Source organism: Amblyomma mixtum, chromosome 3 (genome assembly GCF_055824585.1).
Source record: "Amblyomma mixtum isolate Tamu chromosome 3, ASM5582458v1, whole genome shotgun sequence".
Lineage (NCBI taxonomy): Eukaryota > Metazoa > Arthropoda > Arachnida > Ixodida > Ixodidae > Amblyomma > Amblyomma mixtum.
The window spans coordinates 165,728,529-165,756,259 of NC_143014.1; the positions used below are offsets into that span (position 1 = coordinate 165,728,529).

General features: G+C 45.7%; 2 protein-coding genes across 4 annotated transcripts in view; both read right to left on the reverse strand.

Moving 5' to 3' along the window:
- The window catches only part of LOC149352608 (complement receptor type 2-like), a 353,632-nt gene that overhangs the window by 278,457 nt on the left and 47,444 nt on the right, over nucleotides 1–27,731 (reverse strand). The gene's annotated exons all lie outside the window — the stretch shown is intronic.
- On the reverse strand, nucleotides 403–27,166 carry LOC149352613 (uncharacterized). Its single transcript, XM_089581818.1, has 6 exons — nucleotides 27,034–27,166; nucleotides 25,532–25,735; nucleotides 20,310–20,481; nucleotides 16,311–16,508; nucleotides 7,970–8,210; nucleotides 403–561 (listed from the first exon to the last, which is right to left on the reverse strand). The coding sequence occupies exons 2-6, from the start codon at nucleotides 25,640–25,642 to the stop codon at nucleotides 555–557; spliced, it is 729 nt and encodes a 242-aa protein (XP_089437944.1). The 5' UTR covers nucleotides 25,643–25,735; nucleotides 27,034–27,166; the 3' UTR covers nucleotides 403–554.

Consider the following 27,731-nt stretch of genomic DNA (forward strand, 5'->3'; position numbering starts at 1 on the left):
TGTACCCTGCAAGAATGACATGCCTGGCGAAGAAACATCGGTTAGTGGCGGAAAGCTGGGCTAGTTGGTTGTTCATCGTATTTTTAAAAGACAAGTGGTTCAGACGGGGACCAAAAAAGCACGCGTCCTGTCCTCTATTTCTTTGTCCCCGCTTGGAGCTTCAGTCATTTTATAATATGATGGTCGGTAATGTTATAACTCTAACGTGGGCTATATATTGCAAGGTGTCTGTCGTCTAAGCAACGCTACAATGGAAGTGGCATCCGCTTTTATTTTCAATCGCTACTTTAATGAGCCGGATACTCGCTTTGAATGGTAAGATGAGTGTAATTAACGTCGCGTCCCGCAGAGCAAAAAAATCTGAGGGTATGCTACCAACAGTAGAAGCATTTGCTATCCGCGCGCGAGAGACAGAAAAAGCTTTTAATTAGAATAGAGTAATCCGCAGGAGCCGGGTGGTGGACGAGAGCCCAGTCCAGAGCTCCGCTGGCGACCGCAGACTTTTGGACTAGCTGGATGATCCAGGCTTGCTGGTCCAGGTTGTCGCGAGGAATTCACCACCTGCGGGACAGAGTGCGAATTTCGTAGGCTCATCATTTGTTGGCTTAGAAAGTGACTAGACACGCACAAGGTTCTGGTGACAGATACTGCGCGGAATTTGGCCCGTCTGAGCGTGCTTAAACCTGGGGTTGGAACTGGTCCAGTTGCCTATGAATTGGCAATGCATGAAGAGCCGAGGGTGCCTGTCGACTTCTGTATGGCGTGAGGCCAATATCAACCTCCAAAGTGAGACTACACTGAACTACCTACTACTGCGACCGGTGAAAAGGGCAGCGGAGCGCCTAGAAAAATCTGCAAAAGTAGTTCACAGCAGGGCTGCACAGCGTTCTCAGGAGCAGCTACTGTTTATACCTCGGAATACATTCGGCTCTTAGTGCGAAAGCACTACTTCACAAGGTCTGACCGGCTCCCCGAGTTGGTCTGAAGCTTGACCTTGAGGCTGACCTTGGCCAAACGATACATAAATAAAAAAGCTACTGCCAAGACTGGGATTCGAACCCGCGCCGGCACGAACAGATGAGCTTCGCTGGCCTCCGCACGAGAGCACAATGCCATCGTCACAGCCGATCACGCCTCGTGCTAAACTGCAACACACCCTCGCGCCGTGCATTTCACATCGTCGTCTTCATCAACTAATCATACTTTCGAACTAATATCGTCGCGAGACGTGCCCGACGACCCACCAAAGCAAATACATGCGCTAACCAGGCTAAACAGACGCTTTCGCAGGTCTACTCGGTTTAACTACGTTAAAACCCTGTAACATTTTTTTTTCTCATAACTGATGCTAAACAAAAATAAATCATGTTTGTCAACACAATGCATGGCTGTAGCGATTATCAAAGCAACGAACACCATGGCCACACTGCAGCTGCTCACATGGACAACGGTATAGCGGTGACCGTGCAAAGAAAGAAAAAAAAATATCAAACCCTCAGCGTGGATTATATACGTAAACGCCTGAGTATTAGATCAACTCACAACAGTCAGTCTGTTTCCTGTCCAGCATTTAATCTGATAAATTTTCAATGAATTGTCGCAACAAAAGGACATATAATTGCAAGAAATAATAAAGGGAACGACCTGTTCCCACGAAACTGACAATTACCTCCCCGGTGGAGTATCCAAACATATTTTTTTCCTTTCCTCTATGCAGTTTCTCTCTCAATATATTATCCCAAAGCGACTTTGCCGAATCGGATCCAAAGGCAAAGTGTTCCCTTTCATACTTCCTACATCTGTACACCTTCACAGCAAAGCCTGAGGCTCTAAAGGAACAAATCTCTATCAACTACTCAGAGCTTGGGAAAGTAAGTTCGCACTCCATAATGATAGCTATCAGCTAATCGTTCATTGTTTGAACATTAAGGTCGTCAGCCTCTATTAAAGTCGCATATCTGTTCTGGAGCGAGATTCTCAGTTACTCTGCTTTTCCTCTTAGCGCTTACTCATTGATGGGCTTCTTCCTGGCTAGTTTCTGCCGTTCGATCTTCAAGTGTAGGCTAATTTGAGACCTTACAATCCTATGGTTGCTACATCGCAAATTTATGAGTGCAAGATAGCGTACGCAAGGTATTAGTACACCAGCCAACATTGCAGGGTGCAAAGCAATTGTTGTTGTTGTTGTTGTTCACCTCATGGGATGGCGCATACCCACAGAGGGGGATCGGCCAAAAAGAGGGGTGCATAGAGAGTTTTTGAGATTTTTTGCTTGTTTGTTTGGTTTTGTTTTCAGGGGAAAAATAAATAGATAAATTAAGTAATTGTTTTGATTACGGCATTCCTTCTCTTTCTTTCGGGTGGTTGTCGCCTCGCTTGCGCTACCACTTGCCTACACAGGGCAAGAAGATTTTTTTTATTTTCGAGCTGAAAAAAACAGCGGCAACGTTTTATTTGCTTGACACATTTTTTAAACCCTGTGTGTATGGATTTACCGCAGCTTTCTTTTTGATCCTCTCCCCACTTTATTGACCTAACAAGGAAGTTTATCGCCGGTCTTAGAAATAAAATGCAACAGATAACCACTAGATTTTAACCGGGCAGCCTGACACGAAACGCTTTCATTGATTCTTACATGACAAAATTTGTTAATGAAGGATTTTAGGCATGCCAGTATAATGTGATTTTTGACCACTTTTGTGTGATCACACTCTTATTGGAACCAGGGAAGTGTACACGGAGGGTTTCGAAGAGGAAGTTCTCTTGTGAAAGCAAGCCCTACCGCACTTTCCTTAAAGAACATTCAATACAGCTACTAACCTTTGCATGATGTCTCCCTTATGAGTGAAGAATATGTAGTCATCTGCATACTGAATAGTTCTTAAAACTAACCATACACACCTACTATCTGTGAATCTGTAAACCTGGGCGAGAAACAATTTAGCAAGTACCGGTGCTACTTTAGATCCGATATAAACACCGTCCTTCGGCAGAAACGAACTCCCCTTCCATTCAGTCACACTCAGAATGAGGTAAAAAAGATCTCTAGGAAGAGGACACATATCTCACGATGAATTCTGCTTCACCATTGCGTTCAGAAATGCACATTTTTACGCTGTTCATTAGTTGACCATGTTTACTGTATGCGTCGTCGCATAAAGTAAAAGCTCTTGCGCAGCGTGTGCGTTTCTTCATTTGTCGTGAGTTCAGTGTGCTCTTTTCGCGCTCTTTCACCATGAAAATCTGAACTGTCTAAGCATACTGGGTGTGCACACGGCTGTCCTATTGAAGAGCAGGCTCATTTGGTTCGTGAGCGTTTACGCTCGATGGCAAATACCGCAACTGCCGAGTTCCGCATGTGCTGCACCTGGGCTGGTGTAGGTATCTCAGGCGTCACGCAAAATAAACAACCAAGATACAACCGGCTCACACTAGTGGCGCGTACTAGTAGTGGCGACGAATTAAACGAGTGAGCCACCGTGGTTCCAGTGTATTGCCTCAAAAGCAAAGCACTTGTGTGATTAGCTAAATAGATGACCAGTACTGTGTCGGCTACGATGGAATCCCGAAATCGACAAGTGACAACTTTGAAGTTGGGAGCAACAATGGTGTTTATCGGACGCTTGCGCTATTACATCAGTATCTGGGCTGCCAAGCTTGGACGCCATATAGTTGCCAGACATACGCAAAGTCGTTTCCAGACCCGATACCATTGAATGTTGACAGCAAGAGATGCTCTCTGATCAGCACAGTATAACTACATTCACTTTGTTGTCTATCAACTTTTTCTTGACAGCCGTTTCACCAAGAAACAAATCGCGGCAGTGAGGTCGCAGGCCGCTCGTAGCCAAAACAAATGATTCTTTCGAGGTGGGGCTCTCCACGTCGGCGCAATGTGCAATGCTTTACTTGGTGCAGGAGAGTGCGAGCGCCTTTCCCAATTTGTATAAATCTTTGCGCTGTTCTACATTGGCTCATCCTGGTCCGGTCACAAAGTCGGGGCACCAGTTCGCGGCACGAACACACAGGACGAAGCGCTTCGTCCTGTGTGTTCGTCCCTTTTCCGCATTTTGATAGCGCTCACCAATACCTTCAAGAATGTATTTCCAACTAGCCCAGTAGTAGCTCTTTTGAAGAAAGCAACCTGCAACATAACCAGTGCAAACGATGCTGCCGCAGCACCGCCTGTACACTGTGCCCGCGTGAACATTCGCGAATTTACTGCTCACGTTTCAAGCGGATGCCGGTTGCAGCCGTTGCCAGTATGCGCATCGAAACTACAGAACGAAATTAGTGCACGAACTTAGCAAAAGGTGCGCGATGGAACTCCCAAAAACTTGAACACGTAGCTCGTGGATGAACATAAGTCCACAGAGAAACGTTACCCGTTCAGTGGCACGACGTATGACATAGGTATTTCAGGAAAGCAGTTACGTGTACGGAACCAGCTTAGACGACATACATCTCGCTGCCCTTATTTCTTCCTCGTTCACGACCGTTTACTTGTGTGCAAGGTCACAAAATACGCATAAGCACTGCGGATCTTGCTGCCTCACTCTGCATAGTTTTCTCGCTTTAAGCTCCGTCATACTGCTGGAAACCAGGGCTTCCTGAAATAATAAAAAAGAAAATAAAGCCGAGGCCTCCTTTCGTACCGAATTTTTCACCTTTCATGTTATTGATCGGAAGTTCCTTTTGAAGCTAGGTGTGGCATCACAGATTGCTTGCTACCTCATAGCACTGACATCCGACGCACGCGGAAGCTACCAATGTTGCAAGCGAAAAAGAAATGATCGACAAAAGAAAATGCTCACAAAATAGAGCTTTCAGTGCCTTCTACAAAGATGTCGGTCATATGCACATCTCTTATACCGCTTAAAGAAAAAAGATTTGTTTCGTTTGTGGATAATTCCGTTGCAACCGCCTCCCTCGAAACCCAGGAAATAACTCTGGTGGGCTAGCGGCCAAAAATGCATGTGAGAATTGGGATACAAGCTTGAAAAGTGTATAGGAGGACCACAAGCGTAGGTCTGGGAGAATGTCCACTATCCTGCAAGCCTGCGCTCAGCCAGCCACATAGAAAGCTCTCGAAAACCCCTCTTACTCAGTAAGCCTTTTTGTCAACATATTTAACAGCTCCTTCACCACGTGCGATGAAGGACTTGGAATCTGGTAACGAGAAACGTGAAAAGGAAAGCATGTTTGCAGTCGCTAGCTATGTAAGAGAACGCCTCAAGATGTCTGTACAAGATGAGCAGAACCCGCCATAGCCTCTACGAAAATGGCCCGTATAAATCCCACAGTTTTTTGGACTTAGGGCCATCTGAGAAGGCCGGTCGTAATCACGGTGAATGAATTTTGCCTGACATCGTCCACATTTGCGAAACCTGGCGCTCTCCATGCTGCCATTAAGCTTACTGAAAAACCCAGCACGGAGAACGTGCCAGTACAACCTTCGAGTTTGCCATCGAGTTACTAAAGTCACACCTCTTTCCAAAGCAGCCTGCCGACATCTGAAATCTCCGTTGTGCGGCAGACCTCATGAAAACGCGGTCTCAAATCAAAGAAGCTCATCACAGTGTTCACCTAAAAAGACAAGGCATTCTGGTTCCGTGGCTACCGGGACACTGTGTAGTAACTGTAGACTGCTGCTCAGAAGAATTCCCCCACCTGCCCACGAAGATAGTCAATATACCTATAGCCGTCCCGACCGGCATCGAGAACGCGTTGGTAGTCATTGCAAGTTTTCCATCGCTTACGATACACGTGTGGAACTCAAGAGATCACGCTACCTCGCGTCTACATTCTTGGGATCGTTAACTGTCGCTGCGTTTCTTATGTCGTCTACCACAACGCGAAGCAAGATTGTGGGTCGAACGCCATTTCCGATTCATGTGGGTATAACAAAACGACTTCGCATACAGTTTGTGTGTCTTTAGCTTTAGCGCGGAATAAGTGCACTTTCGGGAAGGTGCGGTCTGCACTTTCCAGCTTTGACAACCACATGAAGACAGAGAACAGCACTCCCGAACACTGGCCCCACCGACTGTAAGCCTTGAAAGCTTGCCATGCACTGCTCCGCCAATGCCTTCTCTATGTCAGTGCCAGTCACATCACATCAGTCGCTTCGCAATGGGTCCCCCTTGATCTCCCCTGTTCGTTTAGCCCTAGCGACGTGGCGCCACTGACAGGGTTTACATCACAGCGCGAGCTGCTGGAATGGCTGACGAATGGCCCTCCAGAAAGCGCCGCCTCCTGAAAAAAAAAAAAATAAAAGAGGAGATACGTTTCTTCACTCATTCCCCTTCGTATGTCGCCAGGGATGGGGCGCTCTCTTCCGCTCAATGCACGTGCGAAGAAGCCGCGAAGGCTAGCGATTGGGAGTCAGGAAGAACGGGAAAAGTAGGAGACGATTTGATTTGCCTATACTTATTGACCTGGCTTGAACGAAAAAAGTGGTGGCACTCACTCAAACTACTTAGGGTGTCGTGTTTGGTGCACGTGCAGAAATTGCGATAGCGACGCTAGCCTCGTGCGCCCAAACTACATTATTCACTGTCTCTTCACCTTTATACCCCTTTCCCCTACAGCAGAGCGGGCGAAGTGTCCTAGTTACTCTCATCTTCTATTTAGTCTCCTCGCTTTCTCGGCCATCTTGCATCTTCCTCGGGGAGGTTCCCAGGTGAGGTAACTCCTAGTAGACCGTTACAATTCATTCTTCCTACCTGACTGTCGATATTGGATTGTGCATACATGCTGGAAATTACACTTTACTGTCGATGAAAGAGCGCGAAAACTGAAAATTAGTAACTATTATAAGCACCGAGATAAAATCCAAAGGCATTTTCTAGAATGGAACCAAGTGCAGTTAGCTGAGTTTTAAAGGCAGTTTTGTTCTACCAAGCTTTAATACGCGAGCAGTAGCGTAAAACAGTAAAAAAACACAAATGTTATAGTGAAAAGGCGAGTTATCGGCTTTAGGTAGAATGTATAAGGACAAACTTGCTCTTAACAAAATAAATAATGAGCACATGTTCGTGTTTGGCTCTTTTTCTTCTTTCTATTTTCGTGTTTGATGCTACTCTAGCTCCGTTTTGTATCAACTTCGTGTTACTTTCGTGTAATTGCCTTGTATCTGGTCCGTTGTACCGTTATTATGGTTTTTTTATTTCCGCGTATGCTTTTTTCGATATGCCCCCCTCACCTAATGCTCTTCGGGGCCTGCGAGGTACAAATAAATGAATGAATGAATGAATGAATGAATGAATGAATGAATGAATGAATGAATGAATGAATGAATAAATAAACAAATAAATAAATAAATATCAAAATGACTGCAACGGAACGGAGGAGATGGAGGAGGAAGCCAGTAGTAAATCCCAGTGAGTCGAATGGTATTGGGTTTTACGGCGCATAACCAACTAAAGCCATCATGCGCCAAAACAGGGTTGGACCGAAATGGTGGCCAAGTGATTTGTGCATCCGCCTCATAATCGGGTTGTTCTGGGTTCGATCCCCAGTGGCGCCGGGTAACCACCGGTTTTTTAATGGGTACAAGATTTCACCTAGCCTGGTGCTCCGCTATTCTGGGGCGAAATGCTCGGAAAAATAGTCTTCGCCGAACTCGCTAGCCAATCCCCTCCCCCCTGTCACAATACTTTGAAGCATTTGTCGTTGACGTACTTCCAGCGCTTTTGATACTAATGACTACTTCGTATTTTCTAGAGATATCAGACAAGCAAGCAATTTCCAGTGCAGACTTAATAAGGCTCGCCTTTTATCCACTAAACAGAAGTAGTCCAAAGAGGAAAACAGAAAATAAAAATCCTAGATGTTCCAGGACTGGCAGCAAATCGTCATTTATGCCAATTAGACAGGCTTCCCTTCTTGTGACTTTATTTAACGCCGTCGAAATAGGGAGCTCAAAAACACAAAGAAAATAAAGGGTTTGTAAATATGTGTAGCATACCGTCGAGGAACAAAATTGCTCCAGGTAATTTGCCGTCGCATTTCCACTGCTCGAACGCATGTTGGCAGCGCGTCCTCAGACCAGCGGTCGCCGAGGCAGGTGACCCTCTCGATGGGAGGCTGCAGCACAGTTCCGTTCCTGCAGGAGAGCGTTATGCTGTCGCCCAAGTCGTAGGCGTCCTTTTTCCCTTCCACTTTGGGTCCGCCGGGCCAAGTGTCAAAGTTGCCGCAGCCTTCAATACCTGAAGGTGGAATGTCGACCACGAGATTAAAGACGCAACTTTGAAGAAGCTAATTGCCGATTGCATCACTTCCTGTCTAAATCACACCAACCTGCAGGGAGGAGCCCCGCACAAATCTACATTGAAAATTATTGAGCTTGCGAAAGCTGCAGGACAAGAAACAGAAAAATCGGCCCTGATGTTCGATACAGCCCTTTGCATATAAACTATACTTAATACAATCATCGAATCGAGAAGTATTCTGTGAAAACCAAACCACGTCGGTGTGGGACAGAAAGACACTGCAAGGCACATCCGTATCTTAAAGCTGGTTTTCACGAGAAGCGAAAACAAACAAACGTGTTTCAAACATCATCAGTGTGTGTGTGTGTGTGTGTGTGTGCTGGGGGCTGGGGGGAGGGGGGGGGGCTTGTAGACTTAATAATATACCTATAATTCTGTTTTGATGCAAATATATCGCCTTCCTAAAACTCACTTCAGGGCAGGGCCCGCAACTAAAAGATATCCGCACCACTCTGAAATGTCGCCATCTGAGATAGAGACGGCATGAAATATGCCCACTACACTAGATCATATCTGGGAGCTTGGTAATGTCGACCGATGCACTTCGCAGGCTGGTGCACGGCCTCTTTCAGAAATTCTTGATCTAAATGTTTTGAGACATTCAGAAGCGTAAGCGAACCCTCCTGAATACAACCGCGAGCGAACATCGTGGTCAAGAATATTCGTGCAGTGCACATGCCCCCCGAGAGAAGGGAATAACACAAGTTACACAGCACATGCTTTGTAGCTGCTTTGTAGCTTCTACGGTGTCCATAGGCATTATATCAGCAACCACTGCGTGTTCAAGCTTCGCGCTAGCGGAAAGGGCCTCGCTCCCCCGTTTCCGCTATACTGTTGCACCGCTACAGCGCTCACTAAACCCACGAAGGGAGGGCAGCGGCTCGCAGCAAGTGAACAAGCCTCCAAGTTCACGAAGGAGACCTTTATTGACGTCTTCTTCCAGTGGCGCTTGATATCCCACAACCAGCCTGTCGCGGGACGCGCGAGACACAGACTCCACTGGGCACACAGGATGATGCAGACAATGGATGTCGCTAACACGCCGGTGTAGGAGCAGGACACCCGCGGCTATGCTGTGACCTTTCTTGCGATGACCACTGAGTTGGGTCGTGACAGGGTGGGCAGTCAGTGCAAGGTATACGCCTGTCGTAAGTAGCAAGAAGCCGTGCAGACAAGCTTGAGCCGCCGTGGGTAGCAGGACCCCGTGGAGGCAAACTCGAGTATGTGGAGGTTCGAACGGATCCCAAGGCGCCGGCAGGCTAGAGGAAGCGTATGTACATTGCGCTTTCTTGCAGGTGCGCACCTGGATCATCGTGGTCAGAAATGCTGTCGAAATTGTCCAGTGGAGACGGTTCATCGGGCCCCCGAAGCGCAAGTGTACCCGAATAATCATTATCATCAGCTTGACTACATCCACTGCAGGACAAAGGCGTCTCCCCATATTTCTTCAATGAGCCCTGTCCGGCCGCGCAATGGTGATGCCGGCCCACCAGGACTCCCACAACTTGCAACGCGACAGCAGTATTCTTTTGCCGCTCCTGCAATCAAATCTCCTGCACAACGTAAGCTTGTATATGAGATTTCTCTTGGACCTAAGCGACCAGCCACGGCACTAATAGGTCGCTCGTTTTTGTACGATAAATGATGCCGTGCTTCTTTCTATGGTGTGTGCATATTGTTGCCCTTGCTTTCAGTGCGATTTTTAGCAGTTTTAAAGTTTGGCCGTGTTCTTTCTTGGCTTTTATTTTCTCACCATAAAGAAATTTGAATTTTACATTGCTTACCTTCAAATATAGTTGCTTTGTTTCGCTTTGGGTGTCTGTTTTCGTTGGCACCGATGCATTCTAGGTTGTTCTTTGAAGAGAAAGTTTTCCCATGTTCACTGCTTTATGCGGGTGTAGTGTTGGTCTCGAAGTGTCACTCGAGCTGCAGCTTTATTCCTTACCACAGCTTCGCTCGAAAATTTTCAGTTGACTTGTGGCCATGACTTTTCTTTCGCTTCAGTCACGCGTTTTTCATCAGCAGTGTTTTTTGTGTGTCTTTTTGCTTTTTAGTTTTGGTTTAGTTTTGTCCGTTTGCTGTGTTCATCTGGCCGGATATTCATCTTCTTAAATAAGGGTGCGCGTCTTTTCGAAAGAAAAGTTTTTAGTTCACCTCCGCATCCTGTCGTCCTCCTTGTTCCGTTCTTTCTTCCCCTATGGCCTGCAAGCATGGTACCTCTATAGTTGCTGTTGATTTGTATAACGCTGTTAGGAGAATTAGAACTGAACAATAGCAGAAATTTTTCAGTAAATATCAGTAGAGGTCCAGTCCACCACGTTTCTTCGTACCCTCACTCACTTGTACTGCCGAAAAACTCTCAGAAAGTGTCACTAAATAATGTAATTTGTTCCTTTGTGACTTTTATCAGCGGCGTAATCTTCAGACGTGCACTATGTAGCAAACAAAACTTTAAGACAGCTATTTGAAAGAAGAGAAAATAGCCCCCTGCTGCCAGTTCTGTATGGCGTAAGGGCTCGTGTCCCCCTCTTTTCGACAAAAATATTAGATGAGCAATGTATCACCCTTTTTCTTTTTTGGCATGTAATAGTTGCACTGTCAACTTTCTCACCCCGTAACAGCTTCGGCGAGCGCGGCTTCGGCCGGTTATCTGTTTTTTGAGCAGCGTCCGCTCCGGCGGACGCAGTTGTTGCTGCGACGCGCGTCTTTTCTTCCCTTTTTCTCTTTCCTCATATCTTTCAACTCTCTTCTGTCTGCACGTGGCAGCGGTGGTGGCTCGGATCGAGCCAGTAGGCAGGCCCGTGCAATTTCCTTTTCATCCTTCTCTTAGTCACAACAACACAACAACACAACAACAAAAAAAAGGTGCAGCCATTACGCAACACAGTATACACTAACCTTCATCTAGTAATAGCTGCAAAACCATTTTATTTCATACTTTTTTGCTTACTAAGCCCGAAATTATGCTATATATATTTTTTTTCTAGTTGTGTCTATATGAACAGCCAGTATATGCTCTATAAAACAAAACAATTATTCAACTGTTGAAAATGCCCGATAGCGAAGCTGAGGGCCGAAATAGCTGGGGTTTGGGGTGAAGGAAAGCAGAAAAAGAATTACGGGTTGAAAATGGGCCAGTTTGAAAAATATTGTAAATTGAGGGGCATGTGGGACGCTGTATTGGCGGATTTCAAATTAATTTTGACCGTCTGAGGTTCTGAAACGTCCGCTAACGTTGCACTACAGACAGGCGTTTTTGTATTTCGCCTCCACTGAAATGCGGCCGCCATGGCCAGAATCGGACACGCGACCATGGGATGGGCACTCGAGCGCGAAAGCCACTGAGACACAACTGTGGGCTCAAAAAAGACAGCAGCCGCGCGGGGAATGGAACCGCGGAACTTTCCATCGGGGACCGGAAGGCGCAGCTCGCGACTACGCCAGGTTTTGCTCTCTTTTTTCTTAAACATGGCATTCGACTACTTCCACTTGAGTAAGGTAGCCTCCGGGACGTGCCTCGAAAGGCCGACTGCCGTGGCCCCAATTGCTAATCTTATCCCGGTTTTGTGGACCAGGGCCTACGCCCTGGCGCGGACTGTCGGCAAACTGCGTCTACCAGAGAGATGGTGCACTAGTGAAGCTTCGCCGTCCGATTTCACTCGGGGGAGGAGCGATGCCCAAGTAACCGCATAAGAATTGTTGGAGACCACTTGCAATGTTGGTGGCCTCTGACTGTCATCTTAGAGATGCGCATCTGCCGCCTCGTATGCTGCCCGGTTACCCGTGTTGTAATTATGATGGCCGAGTGTCCGTGTCCACTTTATGAACAGCGCCGGTGGTCCGGGCTGTCTTGTACAGTGTTATGACGCTGAGGTCAAGTGATGTGATGTATCAACAAATGTTGAGTTCCTTCACAGCCGTCATACAGTCAGTGCATATGTGGACGGTCGACTTAAAGGTGAACTGAAGAGGAATCTGAACTCGTCTTTTTATTTATTTATACATACTGCAGCGCAATTATATGCGCTATGGCAGGAGTGGGAAAAACAAAAAGCAAAATACTAAAGGTAACAAAATACAACAAAATGTACAAAGTGAGCACAATAAAGTTCAAAACGCACAAAAAGTAACAAACAAAAAAGGAACTGTTAATGACACGGTAGGAATATTCAGATATTATGTGTCTTCCATGGCAGTTATAAAACTTTGAACTGGAGATGAACGAATGGATCCAGGTAGAGAATTCCAGGCTTCTATTGAACGGGGAAAAAACTGAATTTGAACAAATTAGTACGTGCAAAATACGGTATTAAATTTAGCTCGTGATGACTTCTTGTAGATGATAATGGTGCAAAGTTAATGTAGTGGTTAACTGAGAGCCTTACCGAGGAATTGACGATACAATGTAAGAATTTTAGTGATTCAGTGTGGCGACGGGCGGAGAGCATGGTTAAATTCAGTGAGAGAAGTGTAGAAGAGGGTGAGAAATCGTGATCATAACGATGACATATAAAACGCACAGCTTTTTTCTGGACTGCTTCTAACATGTTAATTTCAAACTGCTTGTACGGGTTCCACACTACAGCTGCGTAATCAAGAACAGGGCGGATTAAAGTTTTATACAGGAGTAACTTTGTGTCTTTTGGTGAATTTGGTAACATGCGTCGTAGATAACCTAGTTTTTTTAGTGCTTTATTACATACGTAAGCAATGTGATTAGACCATGGCATGTTATGCGTGAATATGACACCAAGATATTTATACTGAGAAACCCTATCTACCACACGGCCATTGAACGAACAATTATAAAGGGAAACGGAAGACTTGTTACAAAAAGACTAGAGGATGGTTTTATCAAAATTAATTCTCATTTGCCAGGTGCTACACCAACTACAAAACCTATTAAATGACTCTTGCAGATGACGATTATCATTAGGGTCATTAATTACTTCGTATAAAACACAGTCATCAGCGTAAATACGAATGTTAGAAGAAATGTTATGTGGCAAGTCATTTATATATATTAAAAAGAGTAGCGGTCCGAGGACGGAACCTTGAGACACTCCTGACGTCACATCAACAGCAGCGGAATGAGAAGAATTATAAGATACGAACTGGGAGCGGGATGAGAGAAAGCTAGAAATCCAATCAACCAAGTAAGGATTGTTTAGTACAGCATTTAGTTTAGCAAGAAGTCTGGAATGTAGAACAGTATCGAACGCTTTCGAGAAATCTATAAAAATGGCATCAACTTGGTTGCCGATATCGAGGTTAAGTAATATATCATGAGTGAATTCTGTTAATTGTGTTACCGTACTAAAACCGCGCCTAAACCCATGCTGAAAGTTAGATAGCAAATTACTGGATTCAAGAAAAAGCATGATGTGTTTATGAATGACGTGTTCCAACATTTTGCATGATTGTGATGTCAAAGAAATCGGTCGATAGTTAGACAAGCACTGCATATCACCGGATTTATAAAGAGGGAGCACTTTGGCTAATTTCCATGAAGAAGGGAAAGTAGCAGATGATAAGGACTTATTGAATATGATGGACAGGTATTTCGATGACCACATGGAGTAACGAACCAGGAACGCATTGTATATTCCATCTGGACCGGTACATTTCTTAACATCGAGGTTTAGTACAAGATTTAGGATACCATCAGGGTTTACCACAACATCACTGATTGCTAAAGAAGAAATTATATTGGTGAGCGGTGGAATGACATTGTTATCGGGAACGAACACTGAGTGAAAATATTTGTTGAAAGCATCTGATATTACTGCCGGCTCACTGATGACGTCATTATCTAATCTGAACGAAGTGGATGAAGTATCGCGAGGTAAGATGGATGACCAAAATTTACGGGGGTTAGTTCTTAACAGATCGCGCAGGTGGACACGAAAAAAGAAATCTTCGGCCGTATGCGACTTAAGATTAAATTCTTCTTTCGCCTTGTCAAATCTGTCCAAGGTAATGGGATCGTTGCTTCTTCTAGAACGCCTTAGCCTACGAACGCGACGAGATAAATGCAAGATGTCTCGAGTCATCCAAGGAACATTAGTATTTTTTTTCTTAGTTTTAAAAGGAACAAAGCGTTGGACACAATCGTTGACAAGACATTCAAAGTAATTAACAAGAAAATTTACGTCTTGGCTTGCTGAGAAAGCAAAGAACGTATCGAAATGATCAGCTAAAACATCAATGATGGAATTGTCGTCAGCACGAGTGAAGTCAGGAAAAGTAGTAAACAAATAGGGTGATTTGGAGACTGGACAAGAAAGTGAAACTAACACGCCTTTGTGGTCTGACAGTCCAAATATTACTTCGCAAGAGAAGGAATTTTGGGCCAAAGAAGCGCTTAGAAAAACTAAGTCGAGAATGGAATTCAGCCAAGTAGCACTAGATACAACCTGAGTTAGTCCAAACAATAAGGAGATGTTTATTAGTTCTCTACAAATTGCAATGTCACGACGAAATGCAGATAACGAAGGCCAGAGGATGCCAGGAGTGTTGAAGTCTCCCATGCAGATAAATCTTGATGAAGCAATGTCGATCTTGCTCATGAAATTTGCGACAGCATGAAGGATATGAACGGAAGAGCCAGGTGGACGATAAATAACACTGGTTATAATACTATAATTGTTTAGATAAATTTTACACCACAAGGATTCTGTGTCAGGGGGAGAAGGTAACAGTGAGAATCGCAAATCCGATCTGATCAGCAATGCCACACCTCCACCAGTACTGCAACTTCTGTCTAAGCGCACGGCAACAAATCCTGGTGGAGTGAATTCGGAGTCGTAAATTCCACTATGCAGCCAGGTCTCCGTTATGCCAATAATATGGGTAGAGTGAATAGAGATAAGGGAAAGTAAATCAGGAAATTTTTTAACAATGCTGCGAGCATTAATGTTTAAGACGACAAGCTTATCAGGACGGCCAGAGCTAAGTCAGGGAGACGATGATGCGGCAGTCCAGGACGCAGGCCCAGAACAAAGAGGATCATTATACGCTTTTACCAATGAATTAGAACTTTCATCCCAATTATAACGAACCTTGTCAATGAAGGCATGATCGAAACTTAACTTCACGACAGAACCGTTGTCTCGAAAAGACACTGATGCGTCCCATATCTTTTTCCGAATGGACCTAACCCTTGCAGACGAGTTCAGATTCCTCTTCAGTGCACCTTTAAGAGGGGTAGGGGGTAGACTGTACTTAACGCCCACCTAAATGGCATGATATAGTTACGGTATAGTCAGAGGACCTCATAATATCCGCGAGTGCGCTTCGGTGTGGTCTTAAGGCGAGATTTATAGATAATTTTTGGAGATAAGTGGTTGGAGGACGACTTTTAGATGTGCGCAATGCATTCCCCTTTTCATTTTAACCGCAGGAAAGAGGGAGTCAGTGTGGTTCTTCAATATAACATCTCCCACTTAGGTGTGTATGGGTTGACTGCCTCCCCTCCCCACATGATCCCCTTCATAAGCCCCTGTGTTCTCTTGTCCAGGCATATGGGAGGCAGTGATGGTAATATGCACATCTTCGACGATGAAGCCCTGCTGTGGGGTGAAGACGGAGGAATAACGTCTGCTGCCTTTGCTCGCGCTTCGAATGGTTCTTGCGCGCTCGCCTCGTGAGCTCCAGGTGCCGCTTCTTCTCTCCTGTTCTTTCCATTCCTTTGAAGATATTGGGCTGATTCGGTCGTCAGACACCTAACTTCTCAGCTCTATACGCCAAGAGCACCTGCTACTGCTGGTAAGAAAACATAGCTCGTGTTTTGTTTCTCATTCTAAATTACGTGCGTGTCTGAACTGAACGCAGAAATTTATGTTCCGTCTGCCAGTGTCTTCATGATTTTATGCACGTGAAAGTTCACCTTATTTTGAAAAGCCCATCTGGATCATGTGGGAGGATAATGATGGATAACTTCCTTCTCATCATTGCGAGAGCACTTCGCCTAAAAGAACCGATTTGCTCTAGGAACTCTTAGTAACGACCTGTAAAAGATTAATTGGAATGACTTACACTTCATATGCGGCGGAACAGCCCAGGAGTCATCCTCAAGGCAAGCTACTGCGCTTCCATTCCCGACCAAGGTGTAGCCTGAGCCGTCGCAAAACGCCCAGAAGGTGGAGTTTTGGCGTACGTAGATCGTGCTGGCATTAATTACCAGTCCAGGAGGAGCCACCTCGAAAAACTGTTCCAACGAGCAACCGCGGCTGACTGTAACGACACAAAATGGTTCTGATTACAATGTGACGAAGCTCTATCATGAAAAAGAACTATGGTTGGTACACACAATAAACACAATTTATTGCTATTTAGTCACGAAATTGTTGAACGAATGCATTCGCATAAGTAGCGCAGTATAACCTGGCTTTGGAAGTACTTTTAAACAAAGATTAAAATATTTCGGCCGTCAAAGGCTCGCCCTGCGCACGACAGACCGTACGACAGCCCATGCCACAGCCACGCTTTTGACGGAGTCGTCGTTCCAACCCATGGCGTACAGACGCTACAGGGGGGGGGGGGGGGGGGGGGGGGGGTCAGGAACTAAGTGGGCGTCAGTCCTTTCTGGGCCAGTTAAGGTTAGGAAGCCCTTAGTTTCTACTATAGTTCTCTCTTTTATCTTTTTCACGTACTGTCGGTTAAGTGATTCTTTTTTATCTTTTCGCTATTTTCCTGGTACATGTAATTATAGCAGAAACGCCTACCTCGAAGTGAAGCCGAGCCTTTTTCTCTCAACCGTGGTTTAACAGGCAATGTACCGCCATGGAAAAGGAAGAAGACACTTTTTGCTGACGATCATACTGACATACTTTTAACTCTTTTTAAGACAACCTTACCTTTCCCTCCACAGTATAAGGAACGATAAACAGCAACCGGTAACATGACATCAAGAAAGTCTTTCCTGAGTTGTTTACGGGTCACAGAACTTAGGTATTCCAGCGAGAAACTAGCCTTTATTATAATAAAATCCGCCACAACTTCGCGAAAAAGGCAGCTCAGCCTTCTGCGCTTGATGTTTGCATCTAGGCGACAATAAAAAACCAGGTAAGTAATGAGAAACTCAAGCAAGACACGCCACCGTAATTCCTGAGGACGCGCGTATAGTCTTGATACCAAAGAGTGGTTACCCCCTGAGACTGCTTTCAATGAAGTCGTACTGGCCATTAACCCTTGCCAGTACGGATTACAAGGTTTTCATAAAATTCCTAGAAAAGCGTTCACATCCTCGACTACCGCTGGGACGAGCGTCGGTGCTTTTGAAGACATATAAATCTTTTCATTTTGAGTTCCGTGGTGAGCCCCGTTATCAGCACCGCTCACGTGACCATCACCAAGCACGTAACCTTGCGCTAGTTGCGATCGTTGTGGCAGTCCAGGTTGCAACAAAGCCTTTAGGTCTTGCTAACAGAGTTGCGATCCAAGCTCATATTGTTTGCTTTTATATTTACTTCCTATGAGACTGCTGCGATCGCACTAAAGCTTACGAGAGAATAGAATCAAATCGTTGCTCGTAATCGTGAGCTTTGCATACAAATCGAACAAATTCCATGCTGGTACAACCTGAAGCATGCTGCAACGACACGTGGCCTATTTCATCACATCCGCTTTCCGCTTCGTATCCGGCGTACAGCATATCCAGCGATACAAGAACATGTGTGCACCGCACGGTAAGCTACCGCTCGGTCATTTAGACTGCCAGCATTCCAGGGCAGTAAAATCTCATGCACTGTACAGAATTGGTTGCTAAACACTGGAACTGCGGTATTTTTTCTCGCGTTCGTACTAGAATATATAAAAAAATGCCCAGGTTATCACACAACGTGATACGACAAATCTACATCATTAGAATTTGTTGCAAAGAAGGCTGATTTATCGCCGACAGCATTAAAATAGATCACTCTTGTATATTTGCACTTATTTGCACCGACTGCACGCATACACCGATGGCTCACTGACTCCCTCCAGTTCCTCGGGCTCCGTGGTCACCCCCGTAAACCATAGTTAAGAAAGTGAAAGCTTCCCACCAGACTTCATTGACTGGTGCAGAACTTTCCGCTATTTGTGTCGCCATTAAGCATATAAGTGAAGAAACACCCCAGCAATGGTCTGTTTTCACTGATTCAAAAGCAGCCTTCCAAGCCTTACAGCCTTACAGCCTTACAACCCAGGACGCTGGGTAGTCTTCAGGGACCCGCATGGAGTGCTACAAACCTTGTTCAACCTACTGAAGAGAACAAATCAACACCCAATTTCTCATGGCATTGGCTACCTGCACCACTTTGCTGTTGCTGAAGGCCACTGCATAACTTTTCAACGCATTCCAGCTCACTGCGGCTTCCTGGCCAATAAGAGATAATATGAAGCGGACCGCAAAGGTTTACAGCACCGTAACAACAAGTGCATCTTCTTCACAAAATCAGATGCGTCCCAACTCGCCTAACGATAAACCCAGGATGAAAACAACCGCCTCTGGAACTCACCAAGTCATCATTACTCCTTTCTCCAATCCATCGACCCACGGCTAAAACCATGACTACACCTCGGGCTTCCGCGTCATCTAGAAATAAATTATCATCGCCTTCGTCTCAAAGCTGTATTTATGAAGAGTCTACGAAACCGTTTCAAGCATGCAGAAAGTCCGTATTGTGAGAACTGCGCCTCAATTGAGACTGTACTTCACTTTCTCTTCGAATGTCCACCGTACGCCAACGAAAGTGCGCACTATAAAAATGCATGCAGTCCGTCACTCAAGTGTCCCTTACAATGACTCTATATTAGGTCATTTAGCCTGCTGCAGAGAAGAGCGACGTGCAATGATAGTCTTATTTACCTATTTAAAAGTTATTGAAGTTTTAGACATACTCTAAGTTATCTCCCGCAACAGTTCAGTGCAAAATATACCCTGGAAATGGAATGCACCACCGTGCGCAAACTTTCTCTTCCTCTTTGAAGCAACTGTTCCGTAAACAAACAACCACTGTTTTGTGCAGCTGCTGTTATGCTGTTGGGCAGTTTAAGAACTATCGAGGAGAAAAGTCTCCAACAGTGCGTCAGCCGCATATGAACAATATAGCTATTCTTTAAGGAGGTGGCTCGAGACCACCAGTGAAAGTAGGACTAACGTGATGTATTCGGGCCCGCTGAAATGAGATGATCGTTTACTAACAAGGCACGTACGCACCAAGATAGCTTTGTTCCGTGTCCAGGGGTCTGTTGTCCTCGATAGTACTTTTACCAAATTAAGGCTCGACGGCATTACAACGCAAGTTGAGCTGCTTGTGAACCTCGCTCTCCGTCCTCCCCATCCTCAGTCTACATCCTCTCCTTTTAAAAACAGAATGAAGCTTCAAGCGCTTCCACAGGCTGCTATTGCTAAACATTCCTCAGTTTTGGGGGGAAAATACTATGAGCTGCTCTCTGAAATACTGCTGCATAGGCCATGTCCCGCATCGCGTAATAAATCGCCTTTCGTAATAATTTCAGCATTTTCTTCGGATGAACAGTAATTAGTTAAAAAAGAAGGACGCAGAGTTTGACACAATTGCGCAATGGGCAAATTGCCATATATGCAGAAGGTCATTTTCTGCGTCCAAACATCCCTGGGAGTCCTCATAGCCCTCCTGGCGCACTTGCGCAGCGGTTAAGCGATGCGCCCCTGCCCTGCATCGGCAGGTGCTCCCAACGATGGGCCATGTGCGACCCAGGTTGCTCTTCACTAGCGACCAATCATTAACTGGCACCAGCCACGGTAGACATGCTCACTATCCGGTGGGCAGGTCGTCAGGACGCCGCAACGTCACGTTTCCTAGGTTGCTCACCTGCCTCCAAGGTTGCTCTTTGGGGGCCACCTGCCAGGTCTCCCGAAGGGCATGTTGCATGCACGGCGATCCCCGGCTTTACCTAGCACAGTGAACTTATCGCTTCAAACGTAATTGGTTTTATCAAAATCAACGTGCCAACGCGAGTACTAGTTAGCACCTGTGCCAGGAGGATGGATTCAATGCACCTACTTACTTTCGCTGCACCAGGGCTCTGGCGGTTCCCACGCGCCGTCCTGGCAGCTCAGCGCTATATCTGATCTGCTTGTGTGTCGAAGCGACTTTTCTCTGAAGTGATACCCGTCAACGCATTTCACGACGAGGCTGTTGTCGGATTCAGTCACTTGGGTACCAGGTTCCACTGGCGGCTGAAAAAAAGTGCAAGAGAATACAACAGCAGGCGTATTTTCTTGTATCTGCGTTCGTGTCAACGCATCAAGTCAAAAACTTTACGGCTTTTTAAAAAAATTTGGCAGAGACACTTTAGACTGCTCATGTGTGAGTATGCGAAAGCATTAAAGTGCTACGTCATGTTCGATTGTCACGCGAATGCGCTTAGCATGTACTGCGAAGAGCCACCGTGGTGGCTCAGTGGTTGACAAGGTAAGTTGCTGGGCGAGTTGGTTCCGATATTCCATGACTACAGCGCAACGAACGGGACAAGAACAAGGACACCGGCAGAGACACAACACAGCGCTGACTTACAAACTTGAATGTGAATGTTGACACGCGTGTGCTTTAATTTGTTTTTTTGTTATTTTTTGAATTTTTTCCGCTGCATGACTTGTGTCTATTACGTTTCATTTTTCACCGCCTGCTAGGTACTTATTCCGGCTGGCTGCTAATAAAGATTTCAGTTGTAAGTCAGCACTGTGTTGTGTCTCTGCCTGTGTCTTTCTGCTTGTCCCGTTCGTTGTGCTGTAGTCATGGAATGGGGGGCTCAGTGGTTACGGCACTCGGCTGCTGACCCGAAAGATGCGGGTTCGATCCCGGCCGAGGCAGTCGAATTTCGATGAAGACGAAATTCTAGAGGCCCGTGTACTGTGCGATGACAGTGCACGAAAAAGAACCCCAGGTGTTCGAAATTTCCGGAGCACTTCACTAAGTCGTACCTCATAGCCTGAGTCACTTTGGGACGTTAAACCCCCCTAAACCTACACCACAACCAGAGAGCAGCACATTAAATAGTGCACAGAGCGCCTCTCGCGAGTTGCGCACTCACTACTCAGTATATAGTTCTTTTGTACCTAGCGATGTGTATCCTACGCAGCTGTAGGTAGCCATAGTGCAATGCATGTCCCCTTCAGCTTCGCGATATTCACTGAGAGGAGCGATAGAGGTCTCCCCTCCCGCGAATGTAAACTTTAAAACTCTGAAGTGTGACAATATTTTTGTGCTTGCTAACCTTTGTATATCATTCACAACCACACTCTCAGCATTCTTACATGATTCTCACTGAAGATGAAGAAAAAATAATATCATTTTAACAAATTGCAATAAGTAAAGAAAAAGTTACAAAAATAAAAACCGCTGATGCTCGTTATCAGTTAAGGATTTCTCTTGATTCTACTCGCCGTTAATGTTTCCACGAGAAGCACAGCAGAAATGAAGCTGGAAAGAATGTTCACCCATGTCTGTGATCTGTGAGGCGTCTTGCGTAGGACTTGTGAACCGGGGCCAGGACTTACGACACATTTGACTGAAATGAAAGGTGATCATTAGACTCCCCATCAGTATCAGCTCGGTACTCCAGGGATTCACCGAAGTTCATGTATTCATAAAAGTAAATTAATGGCTAGGTTCCATCATAGCAGATCATGTTAAATTTACAGACCGCTGCGTTCGTTGCATTAGGCCTCGGTAATGCTCTCTATCGAGAGAGCAGCACACGCCCACTATACTGGCCTTTATTCCACTGCCATTGTGTACTGTGGTATCAATCGAAAGCCTGCTCAGTGGTTATACCTACATGCACTGACAAAAGTTGACTTGGACTGGTGAGGCTGCGTATGATCGAAAAGATGGAGCACACGAAGCTCTCCGGTGTCACAGAACCTATAATATGATTCACAAAAGGAAAGCGGAATAAGACAAAAAAACGAACTTAGGAAAAATGTTAGTTTTACGACTGTGAACAGATAGCAGAATTGAATTTGGTGTTGCCCGTCTGCATCATCAAGGCGAGGAGAGGTACTCTTGAGGAGAGATACTGCACTGAAAAATAACATATTTGCACTGAAAAAAAATGCAAGCATGAAAGAACACTTGAGGTGCCCTATTTGGCTGATTGATATGACCTCCTTGGGGCTAACTTTGTGTTTGTTCGCTTCAGGCAACGGCTGATAGTTCTGGTATGGTGACCATATCGACGACCCAACTTCTAGCAGAGGGCATGTATAAGTTGCATAAACAAATTTTCGGACATGAACAGGCGCCTTTTCAATGTTTTCGTGGAGATAACCAAGTGAGCCAGATACAGGATGGAAGTGATGTGTTCGGACCAGAAAAAATTTGATGTTGTACGAATGCCCAGGTATTTGTCCGAAGCCTCAGATACAAGCACATAATTTGCAAAGTAAGACAACTTAGAAGTGCCACTTTTACGGATCCGATGGTCTTTATTTGGCATTTGGAGGGGTTAACCGTCATCAGCCAACTTTCACACCGCCTCGAAATGATAAAATCTTGCTGAAGAGCGCCATGGCCATTGGTTGACTTTATTACTTGCCAAATCATGCAATAATCACCGCACAAGCGCGAACAGGATGATGCATTTGTTGGCAGATGATTACCATATACTATACGAAAGAACAAAGAACAGAAAACACTGCCTTGAAAAACACCTCAGGTAACATAAGCAGATGACGGTGGACAAATTGTTAACGAAGGTATACTTCAATAAAACATGGTGCTGGGCTAGTTGGTAATTCATACTTGGTGGGAAGACAGCGCAAAAAACGACAACCACAGGGGAGGACAAGACACAAAAGCGTTATTTTGTGTCTTGTCCTCCCCTGTGGTTGTCGTTTTTTGCGCTGTCTTCCCACCAAGAAGGTATACTGCTCGCGAAGGGAGAGGAAGTTACGAAGCCATGATAATTTTAAGGAGTCAAGTCGAAAAGCTGACAATTTGGTGATTTTACGGCCATTTGGAACGGGCTCAAAAGCGTTCAAAAAATCACGAAAGATGCAGTCAGTTTGTTTATTTCTATCTATACTAGAATTCAGATCAGTTTCTAGCACGAGCAGTCGTGTAGCGCACGAATAACCATTTCTGAAGCCATGCTGGCACGATGAACATTAGAGGAAACAACGTGTTCAAGTAATTTACAACTTATGCAAGTGAGGGAGATGGGCCTGTCACTGTGAGGGGAACCTCTGTCCCTTATGGTGGACGGCAGAAACACTTTTGCTGCTGTTGTGTTCGCTACAACTTTCAGTGGTTCATACAGCGACGAATCCTACTTCTGGTGACCCGAAAGGCGCGAGTTGGGTTCCGACTGCGGCGGTCGCATTTCTATGGAGGCGGAATGCTAGAGGCCCTTGTACTCTGCAAGTCCACGTTAAAGAACCCCAGGTGGTCGAAATTTCCGGAGCTCTCCACTGCGGCGTCTCTCATAGCCTGAGACACATTGGGACGTTAAACCCCCATAAACCGAAACCGAACTTTCGTACTGTTTGCTTGTTCACGCCCAAAGCCGCTGGCAATGGCTTTATCATTTGCTTGTGACGCGACATGCGACCAGACTTGCCTCAAAGATCGCAGCCGTGAGCCACTGTTTTCATTTTTTTGTAAATTGTTGTAGTTACTTTGGCACCTCTTCTTTGTGGTTCTCTGCAAGCTTTAAATTGAGCGCGGCCGACAGCAGCAGGACTTCTGTTCTACGACCGCCGAGCACTCTTGTTGCTATCGCCACTGCGGAGTCTATGCATTTGGGGCTACGCATACAACAAATCCCATCATTCCCGCACGACAGGAACTTTGATTCATCGAATGAAATCACTCGTTTCCGTGAGGCTCCCGCGGACAATGTCTTTTTCGACAATTTAGTTAGTCGTTATAGCGTCTCGCCTGAGAAGATCCAAAAATCAAACCTCCTCCGAACCTATACTTTTTCAAAATCTGCCAAAGCTGGTTGGTTTATGGTTGGTTTATGGGGTTTAACCTCCCAAAGCGTCTAGGCTATGAGAGACGCCGTAGTGGAGGGCTCCGGAAATTTCGACCACCTGGGGTTCTTTAACGTGCACTGACATCGCACAGTACACGGGCCTCTAGAATTTCTCCTCCAAAGAAATTCCAGCCGCTGCGGCCGGGATCGAACCCGCGTCTTTCGGGTCAGTAGCCGAGCACCATAACCACTGAGCCACCGCGGCGGCCGAAATCTGCCAAAGCGTCGACCGCGCTACTCTGAAATGCAATGAAAGCTGATATTGCTTCATCCTATACTTGTGGAAGCGGATAATGGCCATTTCAGCAGTCTTGATGACGTTATCTTAACTTTGCAATTCACCTACGACTTATAAAAATATGCATCAATACATGCAACCACAGAATATGTCACTTTAAAATGGTAGCAACTTAATAATAATTTAGAACAGACGGAGAATGAACGCAGTCACAAGCACCCATTAAAGGGCAAAATTGAAAGACGAACTGAAGGCAAACACTTGCGCCCCCAACACTTGGTAGAAGAAGAGGGCATAACTGCGTGAGAATATACTGAGAAATAGGTAACTGGTCCTTTATTTTTGTGATATATTCAAATCATACGAAACAAATTTTAAATTCAAGGGGACACTTAAGTACCGCCTTAAAGGTATGACGCGACAGCTTAATGAATTAATTCACACATACACAGATGACAATTTCTACATTCATAGATCAGTTGGAATCCTAGTACCCCTCCTGGCGCAGTGGTGCAGCGGTTAAGCAATGCGCCACTGTGCTACGATAGCAGGCGCTTCAGCGGTGGGCGTTGTGCGGCCCAGGTCGCTCTTCCCGAGCGACCAGTCATTAATTTAACTGCCACCTGCCACGGTGGGCAGTTTGCTCACCAAGCGGTGGGCAGGTTGTGATGACGTCGCAAGGCCACGTGACCTAGGTGGCTTACCTGCATCCTAGGTTGCTCTCCGGGTACCACTTGCCAGAGCAATGCTCGCGATTTTGGGCTCGCAACGCCGACAACACCGACGTCGGATTTTTAGGGTAACGGGGCCTTTAACGCTACCGCGTTAGAAAACAACTAATGATGACTATAATAATTGTCGCTCTCTTATAATTTACTGAGACAGCCTGGGCAAACTTTGTCTATCGTTAAGTACGTGAGAAGACTACGTAATCCAGCGTTGAGATTGAGTTATGCATGGTATGCCATGTAGTGGTCGTCTCCTGAAGGTTAAACCTACCTGTTGAACTTACGTTTGCAAGCCGGGGGTTCGAAGCTCCACACTCCGGTTTCTTGGCAGACGCTACTGTCGGAGCCGACCAGGTCGCTGCTCGATGGGCATATGAAACGCACCGTGGTGCCATTGAGCTGGCGTCCGGAAATAGACTCGTTGCCCACCACCACACTACCACCTTGCTCGGTGAATTGCGCAAGCATCTCTCCCGGACACCAGATTTCTGCACATTGAAAGTAGAGTAGGGCATTTGAATGGACTGCATTTAAATGAAGGTGAAGACATTCGCTGCTGACAGTCTTCTGCTATGCTCAGAAGTTTTTGGGTATGCTCTACAGCCTTGTCTTTTTCTTTACAACCAAATGCTCAAAGAGACAACCTTGCAAACTATCTAGTGTGACCCATGGATTTAAACCCTCCGTGCTATTCTAATAGGCTATTACTTCTATTGTTAGACGTGATGGGGATATATAAGCCTCTGGATGAAATTTTCATTGCACTGTATTCCTTAAATTTTCTTTCGGCCATGAGCAACTATACGAGCGCCCGGGTTACTTTCTAATGCGAAACGTAATAAAATAACTTTGAAACATTTCCATAAAAGAGCGTGCTTGTACTTTCAGTACTATGCCAAGTAGTCATTCCCAGGTATGATCTTATTTTGAGAGCGGTGAAATAAAACTTGCACGGCGCACCACGTACTTTTCAAGTTAGTGACAGTTCGCTTCCATAGGAAGTGAAGTTCCCCTGAACCGATCGTATTGTGAGGCAATGGTGCCGCTCATGATGGCCACCGCCCTCGGCTTCTGCCCTATGCACAAAATTTTTGCTATTGGTAGATGACACCTTTAACGGAGGAGCGAGGTTAAACGAAAAACCCAGGGACAGATGGGTGCCCTTTTGGTGTGCAGCGGCAGCACTCACCAACACCAATTTTTTTCAAGTTAATTGCAGGCTTTGCGCACAAGCGCTTATATGCAGTGATATACCGGTTGGTATATGCCTTTTCCTTTTCTCTGCGACAACAGCGTGAGGTTGTGGGCAGAGGCGAAGGATCTATAGCTAGTTTAGAAGAACTTCTTGTTGGGCAAGTTGGTGCATTGCTTTGAAGGAACCAAGTTGCGCTATAAAAAAGACAGCCACAGGAAAAAGCCAAGGAGACAGACAGAGCGCATTGCGCTCTGTCTGTCTCCTTGGCTTTTTCCTGTGGCTGTCTTTTTTATAGCGCAACTTGGTTCCTTCAAGGATATATAGATAGCTTCGCCGAGAAGCTCATGTTTTTGACCTTTTCCTTGAAGCATCAGGACCTTTGTAGAATCAGCGCTGTTGCTGTACATCAAGTAGCAAAGATAGGCACAGAAAGCACACCCTGCGACCTGCATACTGTACATTGCCAACTATTCAAAATACCATACAGCTGCATATCCAACGAACCATAATTTTAATGGCTTTCTCCGAAGATGCACAGCGTGAACTTAGAACAAGACTCTCTTGCTTCGTGATGATAATGCACACACCCACCTTTGCAGTGCGGAGATTCGCCGGACCATCTGCCGTCAGCGCCGCAGGTGCGTATGCTGCTGCCGACCAGCTTGAAACCGCGGTTGCACGAGAAGCCGGCCTTCGAGCCAAAAACGGTCCCCAAAATGCGCAGAACACCGTTAGAGATGCCTTCCAGGACGCCACAGTTCACGACTGCGGCAGAGAACGTAGGTGGGCTGAGAACTAGCTCAGCAGCTTGGTTTGAAGCAACAAGCCATTTCTCTTGGAAGCAAATGAGAGAAAAACAAACACTGTCTCGTTCTCATTCTGACGCAGAGATGAAGCTACCTATTGTGCGCACCAAATTCTCAGTGAATGTGCGCACTTATTTTCATCGGGCATTTGACTAGAAATTGCCAAAGGTTAAATACAACAGAAAATGGTTTCGGGTCGAACCTTCGCTGCCTAAAATCGTGAGAATCACGCAATAAATATGAAAAAAGCAAGAAAAAGTGATATGCACTAAACATGGTCTTAGCTCAAATCTAAACATAACATAGCTAGGTCTGACCCAGTCCGGCGGCTCTCTTCGGCATTAAATACGTTATGCCGCCGCGGTGGCTCAGCAGTTACGGTGCTCGGCTGCTGACCCGAAAGACGCGGGTTCGATCCCGGCCGCGGCGGCTGGAATTTCTTTGGGGGAGAAATTCTAGAGGCCCGTGTACTGTGCGATGTCA